Here is a 17687-nt window from a genome sequence, read left to right as displayed (position 1 = left end):
TTTGCACTGAAGGCCCTCAGACTCCACGAATCCATGCCAGGCACAAGCAGGGCTGCGACAATCTGTGGAGGGGCAGCAAGGAGGGGAGCTGGAGTTCAGAGCCATGGCTCTCAGCTGGAGTGGGCTGCTATGCAGAAAGCCTGGAGGCTCTACCAGACCTCAGTGCTTTGCTAAGTCTGGGCTGGAAGTTGGGGAGTGTCCTAGGACTGCAGCTGGCTACTCAGGCTCCCTCATTCCCTCCTCCTTCCCCATGTCAGCCCCAAACTGGCCTTGGTAACTGACGTACCCACCTGTTTCCATGCCCCACAAACCACAAGCCCAGGTCACTAGGGCAGGATCCACAGGCCCTCAACTATGGCTAGAGAGGAAGCTGGCTTGGGGGTTCCAGGGAGGCTGAGCCCCACTCATCTCTGGCTGGACACAGCTAGGTCCTGGCCTGCTGGCACTCAGCCTGATTTGGGGGGATGGGCAGAGGCAGGAGGTAGGTTGCCTGGCCCCAAGCCCTTGGGCTGCCCCACATCTCCTCCCACTCACTTCTCTGGTCAGGGTCTGGCCATCTCAGAAGAGCTGATGGGCACCTGGGCTATGCTGGGGCCTGTAACTGCTCTGGTGTCACTGACCAGGGCTGCCACCCTGCAGCTCCTCAGGGGCCCTGGTCATGCTGCCTTCCTGGCTGCCCGCCCACCCCATGGTCAGGTAAACCCATCATAGCACTGGCAGGGCTGGCCTCTCATCCCCTGCACCCTATGCAGGGCGCCAGGGGTCTGCAGCTTGCAAAGCTCTGTGATTTGAATTTTGCGGCAGCCGCATGTGGGAGGTGGTGTTAGGATGCATGTGAGTTACAGGCATACCCCTAATGGCAAGAGCAGACACACAGGGAGCCGTTCCTATGTGCAGCACCACGCGAAACTCTGCGTACCTGTCAGCTCATTTCCTCCTCACAGCACCCAGTGAGGGAGGCGAGGGCAATCACAGCCATCGCCCCACCTCACAGACCCAGAGACTAAGGCTCAGGGAGGCTGCATGACCCGCCTGAGCTGCCTGTGAGTGGCGGAGCTGGGGCATAAACCTTGGGCCGCCTGACTCCCAGCCTCTGTGCACTGCCCCTCGTCTTCTCAGCGATCTCTCATCACAGAGAGCCCCTGAGCGCAGAGAGTGGAGCTCAGGTTCCCAGAAGCTGCCCTGGTCACACAGCTTATAAGTGGCAGAGCCAGGGCTGCACCTACTTTCCCTGGTGAGGAAGCCCTGGCTAGCTGCTCCTCCTCTCTATGGCACAATCTGGGGGCAGGTTGGGGGCCTGTTTGTGCAGATTCTCTGAGGCAGAGTTGGGTGCATCCACAGAGTGTAGGAAGGGTGGACTGGGCTTTGGGAACAGGGCCCGCTCCCTCGGGGTCCTGCTGTTCTTGGAGGGGTCTCTACCTGTATATTCAGGAAAGCAGATAGTGAGCGGGGACTTCTTGATCTTCTCTTCAAATATGTCCTTCTTGTTAAGAAACAGGATGATGGACGTGTCTGTGAACCATTTGTTGTTGCAGATGCTGTCGAAAAGCTTCAGGGATTCATGCATGCGGTTCTGCAACAGAGCGGAGGGGCGAGTGAGGGGCGGCAGCATTCAGGGCCCTGACCCACCGCGGCCAACGACACAGCGGGACAAGCAAAGGGAAGGTCCACCAATGCGGCTGGACACACCACTGGGACGGAGACTACCAGGACGGAGACAGGAGGATCCACAAGGACAGACGGGATGTGGTCCTGTATCATTCCACACGCAGGCAGGGCGGGGTGGAGCAGGGCTGGGCAGGGTGGGTGGATGCTGCCCCCTTCCAAAGAGAGCTGGCCCCGGGTGGGGGCAGTGAGGTCACTGGAGAGACTCCAGCTCACGGAGAGGACATGCACCATGCACGTACAGGGCAGGGGCCGCAACCACCACCGAACGCGTCTGCGTGGAACCCCAGTCATGCAGATTTCTCTACCGGGTCTCATTCGGTTTCGACAGCAAGGTTGGGAGGGTGCACGCATTCAGTTGGGAAACATTAACCGAGGACTAAAAGATCCTCGAATTAATTCCGAGTTGGAAGCAGACACCAGGGGGATGGCGTCTCGGGGGTGAGCTTGCTGTGGCCTTGGTGTGCTTGGTGGTTTCGTTGGTGGGCTGGGGTGGGGGAGAATTGGTTGTTGGGGCTGGTTTCTCAGTAGAGGGGCCAGAGGAACCCCAAGATGAAACACAGCAAAACAGATCAAAACAGAGAAGAAGATAAAAACCCAACAAGAGAAAGAGAGAAAAATTCTGAAAAAATGGTTCAACCAGTGTCAGGGCCAGGGCATCCCAGCCAGTTCATGCCGAGAGCCCCACGAGGGCCCATGGGGGCCAGGGCCGTCCTGGGCCTGTGGACCGCAGGGCAAGAGAGGCAGGATGGGTAGGACGAGCCCCGGCCGAGGGGCTGGAGAGGAGTGCGGGCGCAGGGGCGGGCTGGGCAGGCATCACAGCAAAGTCACCAGCAGCGCCCTGAGAACCTGCTGCTTTCAACTCTTAGCTGATGGATTCGGTTGGAGGGAGGTGCTTCATACCTTCCGGGCTTGGAGGGTCTCTCAGAATCTGCTCATGGTTTTGGCCTTGGTTTGACAAGGTAAGGCCCTGCAGGCGGTGGCAGCGACAGTGGTAGTGGAGAAGTGGTGGCAGCCTCAGGCCCGGCTGGGCGGCGCTGAGAGCAGGTATGAGGCCAGGACCAGGCTCTCGGGCTCCCAGGATGCAGTGGACAGGGCGGCTGGATGGCCAGCAGCAGCCACTACCAAGGCACTCCTGGCCTGGCTCCAGGAGCTGCTTCCAGACACCTTTGCCATGGGCTCTCAGCCCCACTCTCACCCCAGGCCAGGGAGGGACACGCAGCGCTGATCAGAGAGGACGGCGGAGGACCAAGGCAGACAGCCTGTATCCTACAGAGCTCCTATATCCTACCACCTAACCCCTAGCCATGGCGTCTGAATGCAGTAGCTGCAGCAGCTATTCACTGAGTGATGATTCCTGCATGCAGGCACATTGACAGCCCTTAGCCCTGTGGTCCTCACATGGCCGGTGAGACCATTCTATCATTGTCACCATTTACAGGGAAGGAGGTGGAGGCCTGGGCAGGGTGGGGTGGTTGCCCATGATCACATGGCTGGCAGGGGTGACGCTAGACCCTGGATCAGATCCGTCTGACTCCCAAGCTGCCAACCTCTGCATGCACCCCAGCACGTGGCGACTGCTTAGTTCTACAGCCGCAGTATTGTTCTTGCTGCCACTACGGCAATGAACTGCCTTTGTGGCTGCTGTCAAGTTGCAGTCATCCCTAGTCCCTGCATGAGCTGCTGCTCTTCCCTGGGCTGCGAAGGTGGCCAGCTTTGGGGAAGGAAGAATACCAGGAAGAGCCTGCCCGTGACCTTGGCTCCATTTGCTTTGGCTTCTCCAAGGTCCTCTGCTCCAGCCGTTATGTGGAAGAGTAGGGGAAACAGGGAAGAAGGGAGATGAGAGAAGGTGGAGAAGGCTGGAGGGCAAGTACTGCAGGCAGTAAGGCCCACAGACTGGAAGGTCACCCAGTGCGAGGCCCAGCACCAGTCTCATGCTCACTGGGGACCCACGGGCAGCAGAGCTTGGGCCTGTAGCTGCTAGGCCCACCCAGACGTCCCTTCGCTTCCATCCTCTAGAGGTGAGCAAGAGCCCAGCCCCATAGCCGGCGGGCCTGGGACTTGGGTTGAAGCCATCCACAGGCCTGGCAAGGCAGGCCCAGGGAGAGGCTGGATTCCAGAGGGAAGGGCTCTTCCAGCTTCCTGCCTCCAGCTCCTTTGCTGTCTTTGAAACCATGGGGAAAAAGATGAGCCAAGTGGAGCTCAGATCCCAGGGGTTGGAGCAGTCACCTTAACAGCACAGAGTCCAGCAACAGGCAGTGGAAAAGTCTGGGCAGTCACTATGAGGGGCGCATGGCCAGAGGGCTGACCTGGGCTTTGGGTGGTCAGTGAGTCTGGGTCCAAGCACGCACGGCCCAGGAAGTTCATCCACCCTTGCCCCACTCAGCGTCAAGACTAGGCGGGTGACTGACATCACTGCCTGCCGATGCCATTGAGAACAATTACAGCAGAAACTCAAGTCAGGGGTGCAGGTGGGCCTGAAACAGGAAGACCCAGGTGGGTGAGCCTGTACACGGAGCGGGTCCAGACTACCCACACCACCAGCCCAAAGCCCCATCACTCTGCATAAGCTCCTCAGGGCGGCGGTTCCTCCTCCCTATAGCACTGTGCCCAAGAGCCTACACCCCAAAGCCCATCCCATCCTCACAAAACCCTGTGGACCAGCGGGGCCAGAACTGTCAAGGAAACAGACCCAGAGAGAAGACAGGCCTCGCTCAAGGCCCAGCATGACAACGAGCCCCACCTCAAACCTCAAACCCTCAGTGCCAGCCCTCAGAGGCGTGTGGTGGGGGGTCTGCATGTGTTCCAGACAAGGAGATGACAGATGCCTGTGACCCCATGGCCTATGGGCCCCACTGTCGGGAGTGTTGGGGCTTATCTCCAGAGACCCTGTGAGCCATGCTCAGTGCCTGGTGGGCTGCAGGCCAGAAGGGGACCACAGAGTGGACACGCAGGCTCAGGGCAATCACCAGCAACCGTACAACCACCAGCTTGGTGCTGCTGTTCCAGAAACAGCTCCACAGTGCTGCACGTGGATCACCCATCCCACTGCCAACAGCCCCGCACAGGCAGGTACTATTATTATCCTCCTTTTATGGAAACTAGTAACTGAGCCAGAAAGGGTGCTGCCTAAATTCAGCAGCAAGCCAGTGAGTAGCAGAGCCAGGACGAGGCCCAGAGGAAGGCTGCACTCTCCCAGGGGAATGTTTCCCCGCTGAGGCCCCAGGCTGAATGTGACGCGAGACAGAAGGTAGGAGCCTGGTCTGGCATTCGGCAAAGGAGCCCAGAGCCACAACTATCACTCACCAGCATGCCTAATCCCCATTTCCCTTCCCGGCCCATCCACCCCGCACACTGCTCCCCAGCCCCCTAGCCCCACACAACTCTCCGGCAGCATCCCCCGGCCCCACTCTGCTCCAGTAGCATCTGAGGCCAGTGCCCCAGAGACGGCTGTCAGGCTAGGAATGCTATTTCTGTTGCATGTACCTTCTTGCTTGGCTGCCTCCTGGTTTTTTTAGGGTTTGCTTAATTTTGCTCTGGCCTGATGGCCTCTGTGACTCCGCCAAGTTTCACATTCTGTATGGCTGTGTGTGATCAGTTTGCACACACAGGCTCTGGGCCAGGGGCCCATGAAACTCTTTGCCACACTGGCATCATGAAGCATTTGCCTTGGCAATACGGAGTGGTGGAGGGTGCTGGCAGGTTCCACCCATGATGGAAACCCCTAACCACAGCAGCTGGCTGGACCGCAGAGCCACAGTGAGCACCCGAGGGCCAGCGCTCACAGGGCTGACCTATCCTGCTGCTGCCTCCTTTGTGCTGCCCTCTGCCCGGGGGGGCCCAGGCCACTCACCGTGGTTTCGTCTTCGTGGAGCACCTGGTCATAGCCGCTGAGTGCGACACAGAAAATGATGGCCGTGACGTCCTCGAAGCAGTGGATCCACTTCTTGCGTTCAGATCGCTGGCCTCCGACGTCAAACAGCCTGTAGGAGGCAGGGAGCTGGTGGGTGCAGGGTCCAGGCAGGTGAGGGCTGCCTGGGGGTCAAGCTGTGAGCACGCTGAGAGGCAGAAGATGGGGACTACGGCACTCAGAGCCTTGCTAGAAGCCCTCACTAGCAGGCCTTGTCACTCCAGGTGCTGAGAGACATCTGGACCACTGCCATCCCCAGGCACTGCCCCCAGAGTCTGTCCTTGGACTGGCTGTGCTCACGTATCATGACTCAAAGACCTGCCCTTGCATCTGAGGCATTTTACTAAGAGGGCACACCCGAGCTGGCCCCCAGGAAGCGCCTCTCAGAGTCCTCCTCCCAAGGTGTCTTCAGTCTATTCCTTCCTGGGTTTGCTCTGGGCAAACCAGCCTGGGAGGGAGGCAGGCAGAAGGTGTCACCTGTTATATGGATGGCAAAAGTGAGCCACCCACAGGGTTAAGACATGCCCAAGCTGGCGAGAGTCTAGCTGCGGTGGAGCTGGGTCTGGCTGTGGACAAAGCTGGCTCTCTCACCTCTGCCCAGCACAGCCCCTCTCCAGCAGATCACAGCCTGGTCTCTTCTCCCTCTCAAACTCCACCCCCGAGGGGGCACAAAAACTGTGGGAGAGACTGCAGGCAGGTGGGACTTATGTCCTCGAAGTAAAAGGTCAGTCGCCCACCCCAACCCCCAGAGCAAGGAGTCCTGCAGTCTCCTAGATCTGGGAAGCCTGCTGACACACAGCCGGCCAGAGGGGGACAGGGAAGGATTCCTGGTCCAACTGTACAGAATGGAGCAACTGCAGGCAGAGATCAGAGTGGGCTTAGAGCAAGGAATGGGTCTGGTTCTCACCCTATCACTGCCTCCCCTGGATCCCACCTCCTTATCTGAAATGCAGGGGTGTTGACAGATGGCCTTTGTGGCCCCTCAGGAATGCTTATTCTCAGACCCTGCCTGCTGGGCCAGGTTTGGCGAGATCCCCATCCTGTGCTCGCAATGGGGAAGCAGGAGAGACCAAGGAGCCTGGGAAGGCAAGGGAGGCCCCTCAAGGCTGCTCTGCCCAAGGTTTTGTTCTTCAGATCCGTGGAGGCCTAGGAGTTCCTGGGCCCAGAGCCTCGGCCCCTCAGTCTGAACAGGAGTGGGCACGGCTGGGCACATGAGAGGCAGGGAATATTAGAACCCAGCTCTCCCAGCAGGGGATCCCTGCCCTCCCCTTCTCTGCTGGCCTCTCTTCCCCACAAGTCGGAGCAAGGGCTCCCAGGCCTCAGTGCATGCAGGTTACTGCAGGTGGGGACACAGCTCTGCAGCAGGTTCCCAGGAGCCAGCTTACCCACCAGGTCCCTGCTCTGAGGCCCCAGAGCCCCTGGGTTCTAGCTGTGCTCTATGCCTGGGGAAAGCCCTGCTCTTTTTAGGCCTCACCTTCCCACATGTACCAGGAGAGGGTGGGTCAGCTCTCTCCACTCCTTCCAGCTCTGGAATTACATGGGTCCTCGGGGTCTCACAGATGTTGCTTAAGCTTACCCAGCCCCCCTCTCAGTGACCTTGGAGGGGCCACCTGGTAGCCTACCTCCTCCTCCTCCTTGGAAGTCACCTCAGGGACAGGTTGCCCCTCCTTTGTTCAAATTCTGCCTGCTCCTCATAGCCCCACTCTGGGAATCTTCTTCCAGGAAGCCTCCCTGCTCACCCCATCCCCTAAACTTGACAGAAACAGACAGGTTCCTTCTGGTATCCAGCTGCCTGCCCCAACCTGCGGGTTCCCTGGGGAGGACGCTGTCTGGGCGCTGCAGACGAGATACGCTAAGAAGCCGGATGTGTCCCGTCATAGCCCTCGCCAGGGTCTGCGGGCCTCCCTGGGCCTCACCTGAAGTGTAGGTTCTTGAATGTGAAGTGGGTTTCTACGATGCCAGTGGTTTTGACCCTGGTTCGGAGGATGTCCTGCTCGGTGGGCTGGTAGTCGGCGGCCCCAATCCGATCCAGGCTGTCCAGGTAGCTGGGGATGGCAACAAACGGGACCATGGACCAAAAGCCTGGGCATTGCTTGGGACTGGCCAGGCCACCCACCTTCAGAGTCCAGTCTCGGCCAGGGCCCTCCAGATTTCCATGTGGAAATGGCACTGCCTCCATCCCTGGCCATGGGGAGTGGGGACAACTGAGGAAGAGGATCTTACTTTGGCCTCTCATTCACAGCCAAAAGGCTATGCACGCAACTCCAGGGACACTCAGACAAGATCAGGCTTTTACATGAGACTACCATGTTTATAATAATACTGTGTTGTCATTTCTTCGTTTAAAAAATAATAGTGGCCAACAGATAGGTTCTATTCTTTCCATGTGTAACTGTGCTTCATGCTTAATTTCCCTGAGTTAAATGTTCTAAAACTGGGGCTCATTGAAGGTAAGTACCTGGCCTGAGGCCATGACCCAGACACTTGGCCCCAGAGGCCATACTCTTATACTCTCTAGCGCTTCAGAGGCCCTCAAGCCACTCCCTGCCTTTTCCACACTTCCTTCTCACTTACCAAGGGGTCTGTATTCACCTTCCCATTTGACATTCTTGGAGGCTCAGGGCTATACAGCCACACAGTGGCTGGGCCTCCCTGGGACCCAGTCTTTGGAATCAGGGCTCTCTTTCCAGCTACCTCTTGCTGTGGGGACAGACAGGCCTTTGCTCGTCACCTGCCCAGGCCTCAGGCCTAGCACTCAAAGGATGCTGCCTGCAAGGGCTTTGGGTTCATTATGGGTTAAGTTTGAAACTAATGCCAGGATAGCATCTGGGAAACCAGAAAGTGGAGAGCTGGGCCATGCCTGAAGGAAGACTCAGGGATCCACGGAGACTGCCAGGCCACCCCTCCTAGCTGTCAGGATGAACCACATGCAGCCCACAGGGAGAAGCCCTGAGTGTCTGAGCCACAGGATGATGCGGGGTCCCAGGCTGCATTTGCTCCAGGACCTGCTGGGGGCCAGCTAGCTGGCTGGACCTGCGGTCACCACTGCAAGAGAGATGGGCATGCTGACCAGCTCATGGACGTCCACAGCGCTGGGAAGGGTGGACACCTTCACCAGTTAGGGTGTTCACTGATAGAACCCAGTGAGAATCCTTGTGAGAATGGCCGCTAAGAAAATAAAACAGAACGGTACATTCCAAGGCTCAGGGAGGTAAGCCTGAAGTCACACTGCGAGAAAACGAACTTGGTAATGGGGAGCAGTGGCTCACTCCTGTAATCCCAGCACTTTGGGAGGTCAAGGCAGGCAGATCATGAGGTCAGAAGTTCAAGACCAGCCTGGCTATCATGGTGAAACCCAGTCTCTACTAAAAATACAAAAATTAGCTGGGCATGGTGGTGGGCACCTGTAATCCCAGCTACTTGGAGGCTGAGGCAGGAGAATCACTTCAACCTGGGAGGCAGAGGTTGCAGTGAGTCAAGATCATGCTACTGCACTCCAGTCTGGGTGACAGAGCAAGGCTCCATCTCAGAGAGGAAAAAAAAAGAAAATTAACTTGGCTGGGATTCAGCCCAATTCTGACTGGCTCCAGAACTCATACTCTTAAATTGGACTCCATCAGCATTTTAAAACTCAAGAAAAAAAATTTGAACAGGACTCTGGGCCTCCTCTCCTGATCCTGACTGCCCTCTGTAGAAGTCACAGTGTAGGGATGGGGGTGAGGGAGCCAAGGCTGCAGAGCAGACCTGTACGTGCCCCTGGCCCCACAGCCTCCTCGCCAGCCAGTGGTATCTGGGCAGGCTCTGGCCTCAGCTAGGAGGAGCCCTCCCAAGCCTCTGTGCCTGCTCCACCCTGGTGCTCGTGGCCTCTGCTTCCAAGCTGTACTAGACGGCCCCTGCTGTCATCTGCAGCTGGCATCAGCCTGGAAGCCTCTGGTCTTGCTTCTCCTTTCCTAGCCAGGGCAAATCTTTAGATGGGCAACCTGGCCCTTTGGCCTCTCTATGCTGGCCAAGCCTCATGCAAAGGGATGTGGAGGGTGGGGCGAGGTGTGGGAGAGCTGCTTAACGATCCAGTCAAGAAGGCTGTGTAGACTGCCCCGTCCCCAGCACCTGGAACAGTGGGTGCTGACTGTGCTTCTGGGATGGAGCTTGGGGATGGGATGTAGCCGCCCCAGCAGGCCTCCCCTGTCACCAATTGCCCCCTGGGTGGGTGGGCAGGAGGCAGCGAGGGAGTCTGGAAAGGGCGGCCGGAGAAGGGGCAGGTGCCGGGAGTGAAAGGAGGTCCCAGGCACTGGGGGACTGACATAAACAACTCACTGGAGAACCGGATTTGAGGAAAACCAATGGCAACCAGGCCCCAGAGCACCTTTTACAGACCCTGGTTGGATATGCCCAGAGTTTCGGGGACCTGCCTCTAGGTGACTATCCAGAGGGGAGAGCCAGCCCTGTTCACAGAGGCCGGGGTGCACCAAGAGCCTGCTCAGGAGCCTGCGCCCTGCTCCCTCCCCTGCAAAGGGCTGGGCAGAGAGGTGCTTGGGGGTTGGGGCATTAGGGTGGCAATGGCACCCTCTGGAAGCACGTGCTGTGACAGCCCTGTGAGGCCTCCCCCTCCCTTCCAGCACAACAAATCTACTCCGATCTGCTTTCTCTACTGGGTCCAAGACTTTGTCGGAAGCTGAGGTCTAACTGCTAAGATAGGAAATGTGCCAGATCCTTCCAGCCCTGACCACTTGTGCATCCCCTGTCCTTCCCACCCTCTCTCAGAGGGAAGACACAGAAGGCCCAGTCATGGTGACAGAAGAGAATGGTAACATCACCAACCTTGGAAGTGGAAAATTTGAAAGAAGGCAGAGACAAGGGTGTGGGGAGGAGAATTTCCTCAGCTTACTTGGTGGGGAGTTGACAAATACTGACTCAAGTTTCTTATTTAAAGTTATAAAGGTAAGCAGCGGAAGAACTAAAAATAATCCTGTAACTAGCAAAAACCCGGAGGTGAAGGTGGAGAGTGGTGGAAGGAAGGAAGGTGAGCTGAGCTCCCTCGATTCCAGAGTGGGTGGCAGTAAATACTATTTTGAGTTGGAGGATCAAGTTTTCTAGATGCCACTGGGACAAATAAATGGATATGGGTAAAAGTGGGAGGGGCAGAGCTGGTGGGGGGAGTAGGAAGAAGATTCCTTCTCATTTTATATCCCTCTGCATTTGTTTAAATTTTTTTTTTTTTTTTTTTTTTTTTGTAAAGGATTCATGTTATACTTAGTGAAATGGGTACAAATGTAAGTGGAGAGCAGGATTTGGTGAGCCACTAGAAGACAGATTGGGGCCAGCTGGCCCTAAGGGCCCTTGAGGGTCCTGCTGGCCCTGGGGAGGAGGAGGCCCTGGACTCTAGGGTAGGGACAGGGAATGGGAGAAGGGAGGAGGGCCTCTCTGGTCCTGCAGGTGGCCAGCTGAAAGTGACTCTCTCCTGCCTGGCTCTGGTCTGTGATTTGCGTGTGCACAGGGAACGATGGACACCGAGCCTCTGGGCTCACTGCCTTGATCACCAAGGTGTCCCTGGGAGCTCATCAGGCCTGGGGCCTAGGTAGCCATCACCTGGGACTCACAGGACTTTGGCATTTGCCCTGTGGACAGTCTAGGTGTGCAGAAATGGGAAGTTGCTCCTGGCCTTGCTCAAGTCCCTAGGTCTGTTAGCTGTCATGTGGCCCATGGAAATGTCCAGGAGTGCACATTGGCCTCAGCCTCTGTCCAGATTGCGCAGTCAGGGTTTCTTAATCATGGCAATATGGAGGTATGGGGTCATGTAACTTTGTTGTGGGGGCCTTCCTGCACACTGTGGGATGTTTAGCAGCATCTTGACCTCTACGTGCTAGATGCTGGGAGCACCATCCTCAAAAATGGCAATCAAAAATGTTTCCAGATGTTGCTGAATGTCCTCTGGGGGTAAAATGGTCCCAGCTGAGAAGACCTGGTGAAAATGGCTGGACTGGATCATGTCAGAGCCTCCTCAGCTAGTGGGATAAAGCGCAGGGGCTCCTTGCAGAAAGCCCCCACTGAATGTATGGTACCAGATTGCAAAAGCGGGTATGTTTCCTGAAAGCCAAGGGGGCAATCCCAGTATCTCCATGACAGAAGACACGTCCCTGAGCGACATGACCCTCCCAGGGCTCTGGAGCCTCCAATTTAGGGGCCAAGGGCACAGACGCAGTCAGGATGTCCTTGGAGATGCCTAGAGTGATGAAGCTGCAGCCGGCGGACCTGTGACCCTGCTGTCATGGAAAAGCCAGGGGTACCTTCTAACAGCCTGGCTTTGACCACTTCCCACCTCCCCATCTCTTCTTCTTTCTCCCTCTCTCCCCTTCGTTTCTTCCTTCGACTCTCCTATCATCCCCTTATTTAGTTATAACACAGTATTAACGTATACATTTATTACATTAATTAGACTTATGTAATCCTTATTTTTAATTTTAAAGATAGAGGAATGGAATAGCTTATTATCTTCTTTAAAATAAAACAAAATGGCACCATTTATTTTCTGCCTATATGGCTCTTGGTTTTGTTTATATTTATGGGGTCAGGGTCTCCCCATGACAAAACAAAGCTGCTACACTGAAAGCAGTCTTCCTGCAGTGCCAGGCACTCTCCGGACAAGCCAGTGACAAGGTCCCAGCCCTCTGGGAATTTCCACTGTTTGGTTGTCTCTTGTGCCCTCTGCCTTCTCTGGCCTTTTCCTCCTCCTGGGGGCAGGAGAGGCCCCTTCTCCTTGCATCCTGACACCCCCCACCTGCGGCAGAACATCTCCCGGCAGGCGTGAGCTCAGCTGAGAATCCTCCTTGCTCTGCCAATCCCCATCGCCAATGCCCCTCCACTCCTGCATCACTGCCTGGCTGCAGGCCGCCTGCCCGCGGGGACACTCACTATTTGGCAGAGTCGTTGAGCTGATACTCCCGGGACCGGTTGAAGCACTCTTGGATTCCTGAGTCGCCCCAAAGCCGCATCATGGCGGAAAGCAGCTCTGCAGAGAAGGGCTCGGTGTCTTCCATCCGACTCACCACATCGCACACCATCTTGGCGTCAGCCTGTGAGGAGAGATGGATGGTGGGCTTTGAGGCTTTGGTGAGGACAGAAGACCCCTGCCAGCCACGGGCTCTCCCCCAGCTGGAACTGTGATGAGGGCCCAGCCAGTTCAGCAGGACCATAGCTCAGCCCACACCCTCCTCCGTGGAGGGCCACGACCTGAGCACGCACAGTAGGGGTTCCTGGGGCCCGTGGGGCCTTCTACCACATGGACGTCCTAAAGCAGGAGCTCCAAGCCGCAGCCAATGGAGCCCCAGAGTTTTCCCAGGCAGTGAAGGGAGAGTGGGCTGGGCTCCATTCTCCACCCTCAACCAGCAGCTCTGCTTTCATCCTGAAAACTCGGTATTTTGTTTGGGGAAAATTAAAAAAAAAAATCAGTGTTCTTGGCTGAGTTGTACTTTTCTATACTTCTTAGGCAGGGCGGAATGGAGTCCCTAGAACTGGGCTATGTGGGGGAGCAGGCGTTTCGGTGGAGAATTCTGGTTAGCTGAGGGATGGGCCACAGGGGGACTGTGCCTCAGGGCTGGGGGAGGAGAGGGGCTGGTTGCTGAGTTAGTGCAGATGGCAAAAACCCCTCATGCCAACGTTAAATCTCAAGAACTTTGGCCCTTGGATTGCTCAAAGCCAAAAGTCCATTTTATTAATTTCTCTTGATCTGTTTGTGACCTGGGCCTACCTTTTTCTGGGGGCAGGGGAAGCCCCCAAGTCAGGTGAAACATGCGAAGGGGAAAGGGACAGGTAATAAGTTTGAAGCGCTCTCCTCCTCTGCCTCCTCCTTTCCTCCTTGTCTGAGTGGGTGTAGCTGAATTTGCTTAAGGTGCACACGTGTAGGCTGAGCCTCTTTGGAATTACAGAAAAAGTACTGCATAATTAACAGGTTTTTTCCCCTTCCCCTTATCCTGGATACCAGAGTGGGGTCGCCTGTTTTCAAAGACTACAATCCCATACATGTAACACCACAACCAGAAGTGTGGTGGTCTTTGAAGATACGTCTCCTGGAGACATCCCGGACCACACCATCACTACCACTTTGCACACAGGAGTATTACTTAGTGTACAAAGGATTTGGTGCACACACTCCGTCCCCAGAACGTCCCCCACTTCAGGATCAAGTGGCAGGAGCTGTGTCACCGGGCCTTTCACCCTTCCTCTGCCCACACCCTTTGCCCTGCACCTCTGTAGCTCCTCCTGCTAAAGGCAAGTTTATTTCCTGTCTGCTTCATGTTGAGTATGGCACAGGACTTGCTGTGGCCCACAGATTGGTGCAGGGGTGGCACTGTGCCAGCTCAAGAGGCCATGTGTATTTCTGTTGGTCCTTGTGGGCCTTGCCATCACCATGAATATGCCCAGGCTCTGTCATTCATCCTGGGAAGAGGACTTGGGGAGCACGGTACAGAGTGGAGCCTGCCCTGGGTCTCTGATGTGCAGCAGAACTAAGTGGCTGGGTTTAGGAGAGGTTTGTTAGATGGCATTGCTGTGGCACAGTTAATACAGCAGTCGCTGTAGTATTACCAACCCCATTTCACACTGGGGAAATTAAGGGCCACAGAGAGGAAGGCACTCACTTAACAACGCAGATGGTGAGTGGCAGGGCTGAGACTCAAGATGAGGAGCCTTCGGACTCCAGGGCCAGCCTCTTTGGTCAGACCCACCTGTGCTAAGAGCACCCTGGACGGCTGACAATGCCTGGTAGAGGTGTCTAGATCACCTCTGCGCTGCATCTGAGGCAGCCACAGTCTTTAACGTCCAACTTGAAGCAGGTGAGGGCAGAGCAGGTGCTGCCCTGGGCCGCCTTCCTGCCTCTGCCCATGGAGCTCACTGCCTTGGGTCTATAGCTGGCTGTATAGTTTGGGAGTTAGTGCCCAGGACAGACAGGAATGGGCAAATATTCCGCTTCCTTGCCCTCCTAGGGAGGCACTTCTGAGACAAGCTCAACAGTCGGACAGGATCCCCATGGGATGGAGCCCCAGCTGCCAACGTGGCAGGCCACCCATGAGCTCACTTTCATGGCTTCCCTCCCTTCCTGGTGGCTTCCTCACTCCCTCGGTGCTTCCTGAAATGACCCCCCGCATAAACTCTTTGTCTTACCCAAATCCTTGTCTCAGGTAAGCTTCTAGAGGAACCTAAACCTCTAGAAGCTGTCTTGAGGACAGCAAACTCCTGTCTCAGCCCAGGCACCAGACATATCTTGTCTGCTCTTCACGTGTCTCTGTGGCTGACAGGACTTTGCTCAGACCACTCTCCTAACCAAAATGCAAGGTGGCCACCAACCGAGTGGCTCCTCTGTCCCTGGCTGAATCCTAGCAGGCCCTGAGAATACCCCTGCCTGGTGACCACTGTCTGCCCGGGGCACCATGCTTCAGGGTGTGCACCAGTTGAGTGGCACTGCGAGATGTCCCAGCGACAAGGAGAGGTGTGGCTGGGGGCGCAGGGCTGGGCCAGGAGTGTGCGGGACCCTGAGTCCTGTGGATGCCAGGATTTCCAGTCCATGCCAGGCCCTGGGAAACAGGTGTGAGATGCCAACGCAAGGAAGAGGGTTGATTAGTGGAGGCGGTGGCTGGTGGGCATGTGACCATGCTGGGCTGTCTGTAGTCTTTCTCTGGGATTTTTCAAAGGGGGAAGCTTAAGAGGATGTGGCCCCAAAGTCACTAGTATCACTGACACAAGTGTCCCCCAATCCATGGAGAAGCTTTTCAGAATAAAGCTACCAGAAAGAAGCAGGGAAGTGTCATGGTATTTAAGGTCCCCAAGGCTGGGTCCCCTTACCCTTCATGTGACCTGGAATGTGAGCCCCATCCCGTTAGTTTCTGCCACTCGCACTCACAGAGACCCTAACTACTACCAGGCCCAAGACAAGATGCTCAGTGCTGGAGGTCGGGGGAGGGAGCTTCTCCAGCCGCCGTCCCCCTGGTTTCAGCCTGCATGAGTCCTGGAGCCCAACAGAGAGACTGAGCCCTCACTGCAGTCTGGAACTGGGATACACTAGGCCCACCATCTCCTCAATTTCAGGGGCTCTCCAGAATTGGGATATTTTATTCATGCATATATTATTATTATTATTATTATTTGAGATGGAATCTCGTTCTTGTTGCCCAGGCTAGAGTGCAATGGCATGATCTCAGCTCACTGCAACCTCTGCCTTCCGGGTTCAAGCGATTCTCCTGCTTCAGCCTCCGGAGTAGCTGGGATTACAGGCATGCACCACCATGTCTGGCTATATTTTGTATTTTTAGTAGAGATGGTGGTTTCTCCATGTTAGTCAGGCTGGTCTCGAACTCTCAACCTCAGGTGATCTCCCTGCCTTGGCCTCCCACAGTGCTGGAATTACAGGTGTGAGCCACTGCGCCTGGTTGCATGCAGCGTTATTACTAGACAATTATTCTGCCGCAAACTCCTTTAACTCCCAACCCTCTGATTAAGCTAGAGGAGAGACAGACTGCCCAGCCCATGGCACGTGGCTCTAGAAGTGAGTGGGAGGTACTGAAAGTCTGCAGATGTCCTTTGGGGTGGGAGAGACACAAAGAAAATGAGGTCAGCATCTGGAAGTTTTGTGGTCAACAAAAGGTCTATACAAAAGAAGTGTGGGGCCAAAGCCTTCAGTGGAGACTCTTCCAGAATTGAGCTGTCTGGCTAAGGTGCTATTTACATGTCAGAGCCTGTCCACTGCAGAAGGGCGGTGAGAAAGTTCTGGCAGCTGTGCCCCCTCCCCACTGCCTATCCTGGGAAGGAAGCTACAATGGTGTGGAGGCTGGAAGGCCAAGTCCCTATGCTGACCTGATCCAGCTCCCGAGGGTCAGTATCCCCAACACCCCAGCCCTTGGAGTCTGGCTTCGCCCTCACCGGCAGCAGTGACCCGGAAAGCTGGCCTTGGGGCCTGGGCTTTGGGTGTCCCAGGCAGGCAGGGATGACTCAGGGCAGCAGCTGTGGGTGAGCAGGGGTGGCACCTCCACCTGGGGCTAAAAACAGCACGAGGCCTATGAGTCAGGGACCTGCAGCGATCCTGCTCCCCGTGCCTGGCTGACCTCGGGCAATCTTGGGGTACTTTCCTGTCTGAGGAATGGGGGTGGTGGACCTGGCCAGAGTTTTCCAAACTTCCTTTTTGGGCCCCACCTTCACGGTTTCTGCAGATCTGTGGAGCACCTGAGTCAGAACAAGTCAGGACCTGAGAGCAGGGTGGGGGTCGCCTGTAAGGCAAGACCTCCCCTGGACCTGAGGATCACACACTAATGTGGGGGCCCTAGGGCCACAACATACTTTGCAGGAGGACACTCAAGAGGGTGCAACTTACAAACCGAGGCCACAAAGCTACTGTGCTCCCACGTTTGTTCTTCCATGCATGGCCTGGAATTTAATGGGTCCCACTTCAGTAGGATGCATTCTACAGCGTAGGGACAGCTGGGCTAGATGATTTCCTGGGATTCTCTAGCAGACAGCCCAGGGGTCTAGGCCTTCCTGTGCAGGACAGGGAGGGGTCCTGTGCTGGCAGCAACACCCCCTGGCCCCCTGCCCTTTCCACTGTCTCCTGTCTTCCCTATTGGCTCAACTGCTCAAACTCAAAGACTGGGAGACCTGCTTGATTTCACCGCCTCCTTCACATGCCCAGTGTCCTGTGGTTCTTTCAAATCTGCTTTCAGTGTTCACTCCTCCCCATCTCCTCCCCCACTTCTGAGTCCAGGCCTCCATGGTTCCCTCCCAAGGGTTCCCTGCCTGGGTCCTTCTCTTCAGCCTGTTCCTCACACAGCAGGAGACCATTAGTTTCCTCTTAATGTCAATTCTCCCCTCCTTCTTTACAAAGAGAATGCAGAAATTTTTAGTTGGGCAGACTGATATCCAACTAAAAGGCTGTATTTTTTTTTTTTTTTTGCTTACAGCTAGTTGTGACCATGTGACAAATTCTGCATAATGAGAGGTAAACTGAGGTGAAGTAAGGCCTCAGGAAAGGTTGTTTTAAAGGTAAGGGGCACCCTTTTACTCTCATTCCTTCCTTCCTAATTCCTGGAACTTGGATGTGATGGCTGGAGCTCTAGTAGCTAAATGGGATCAT

At 55.9% G+C, this 17687-nt stretch overlaps 1 protein-coding gene across 2 annotated transcripts in view; it reads right to left on the bottom strand.

Moving 5' to 3' along the window:
- GNAO1 (G protein subunit alpha o1) overlaps positions 1-17687 on the bottom strand; it is a 168386-nt gene that overhangs the window by 16508 nt on the left and 134191 nt on the right. Inside the window, exons 4-7 of one of the 2 annotated variants that reach the window (XM_032283917.1) lie at positions 12485-12645; positions 7492-7620; positions 5519-5648; positions 1420-1573 (exon numbers count right to left, since the gene is read on the bottom strand). In XM_032283917.1, the coding sequence (XP_032139808.1) occupies positions 1420-1573; positions 5519-5648; positions 7492-7620; positions 12485-12645 (574 nt within the window). The remainder of the gene's footprint in view (positions 1-1419; positions 1574-5518; positions 5649-7491; positions 7621-12484; positions 12646-17687) is intronic. The other variant, XM_032283916.1, reaches the window with a different exon arrangement.

Source organism: Sapajus apella, unplaced genomic scaffold, assembly GCF_009761245.1.
Source record: "Sapajus apella isolate SASKATOON/1434 unplaced genomic scaffold, GSC_monkey_1.0 scaffold15, whole genome shotgun sequence".
NCBI classification, from domain to species: domain Eukaryota; kingdom Metazoa; phylum Chordata; class Mammalia; order Primates; family Cebidae; genus Sapajus; species Sapajus apella.
Note: the sequence above shows the minus strand (reverse complement) of the source record. Positions and strands in the feature narration are given on the sequence as shown.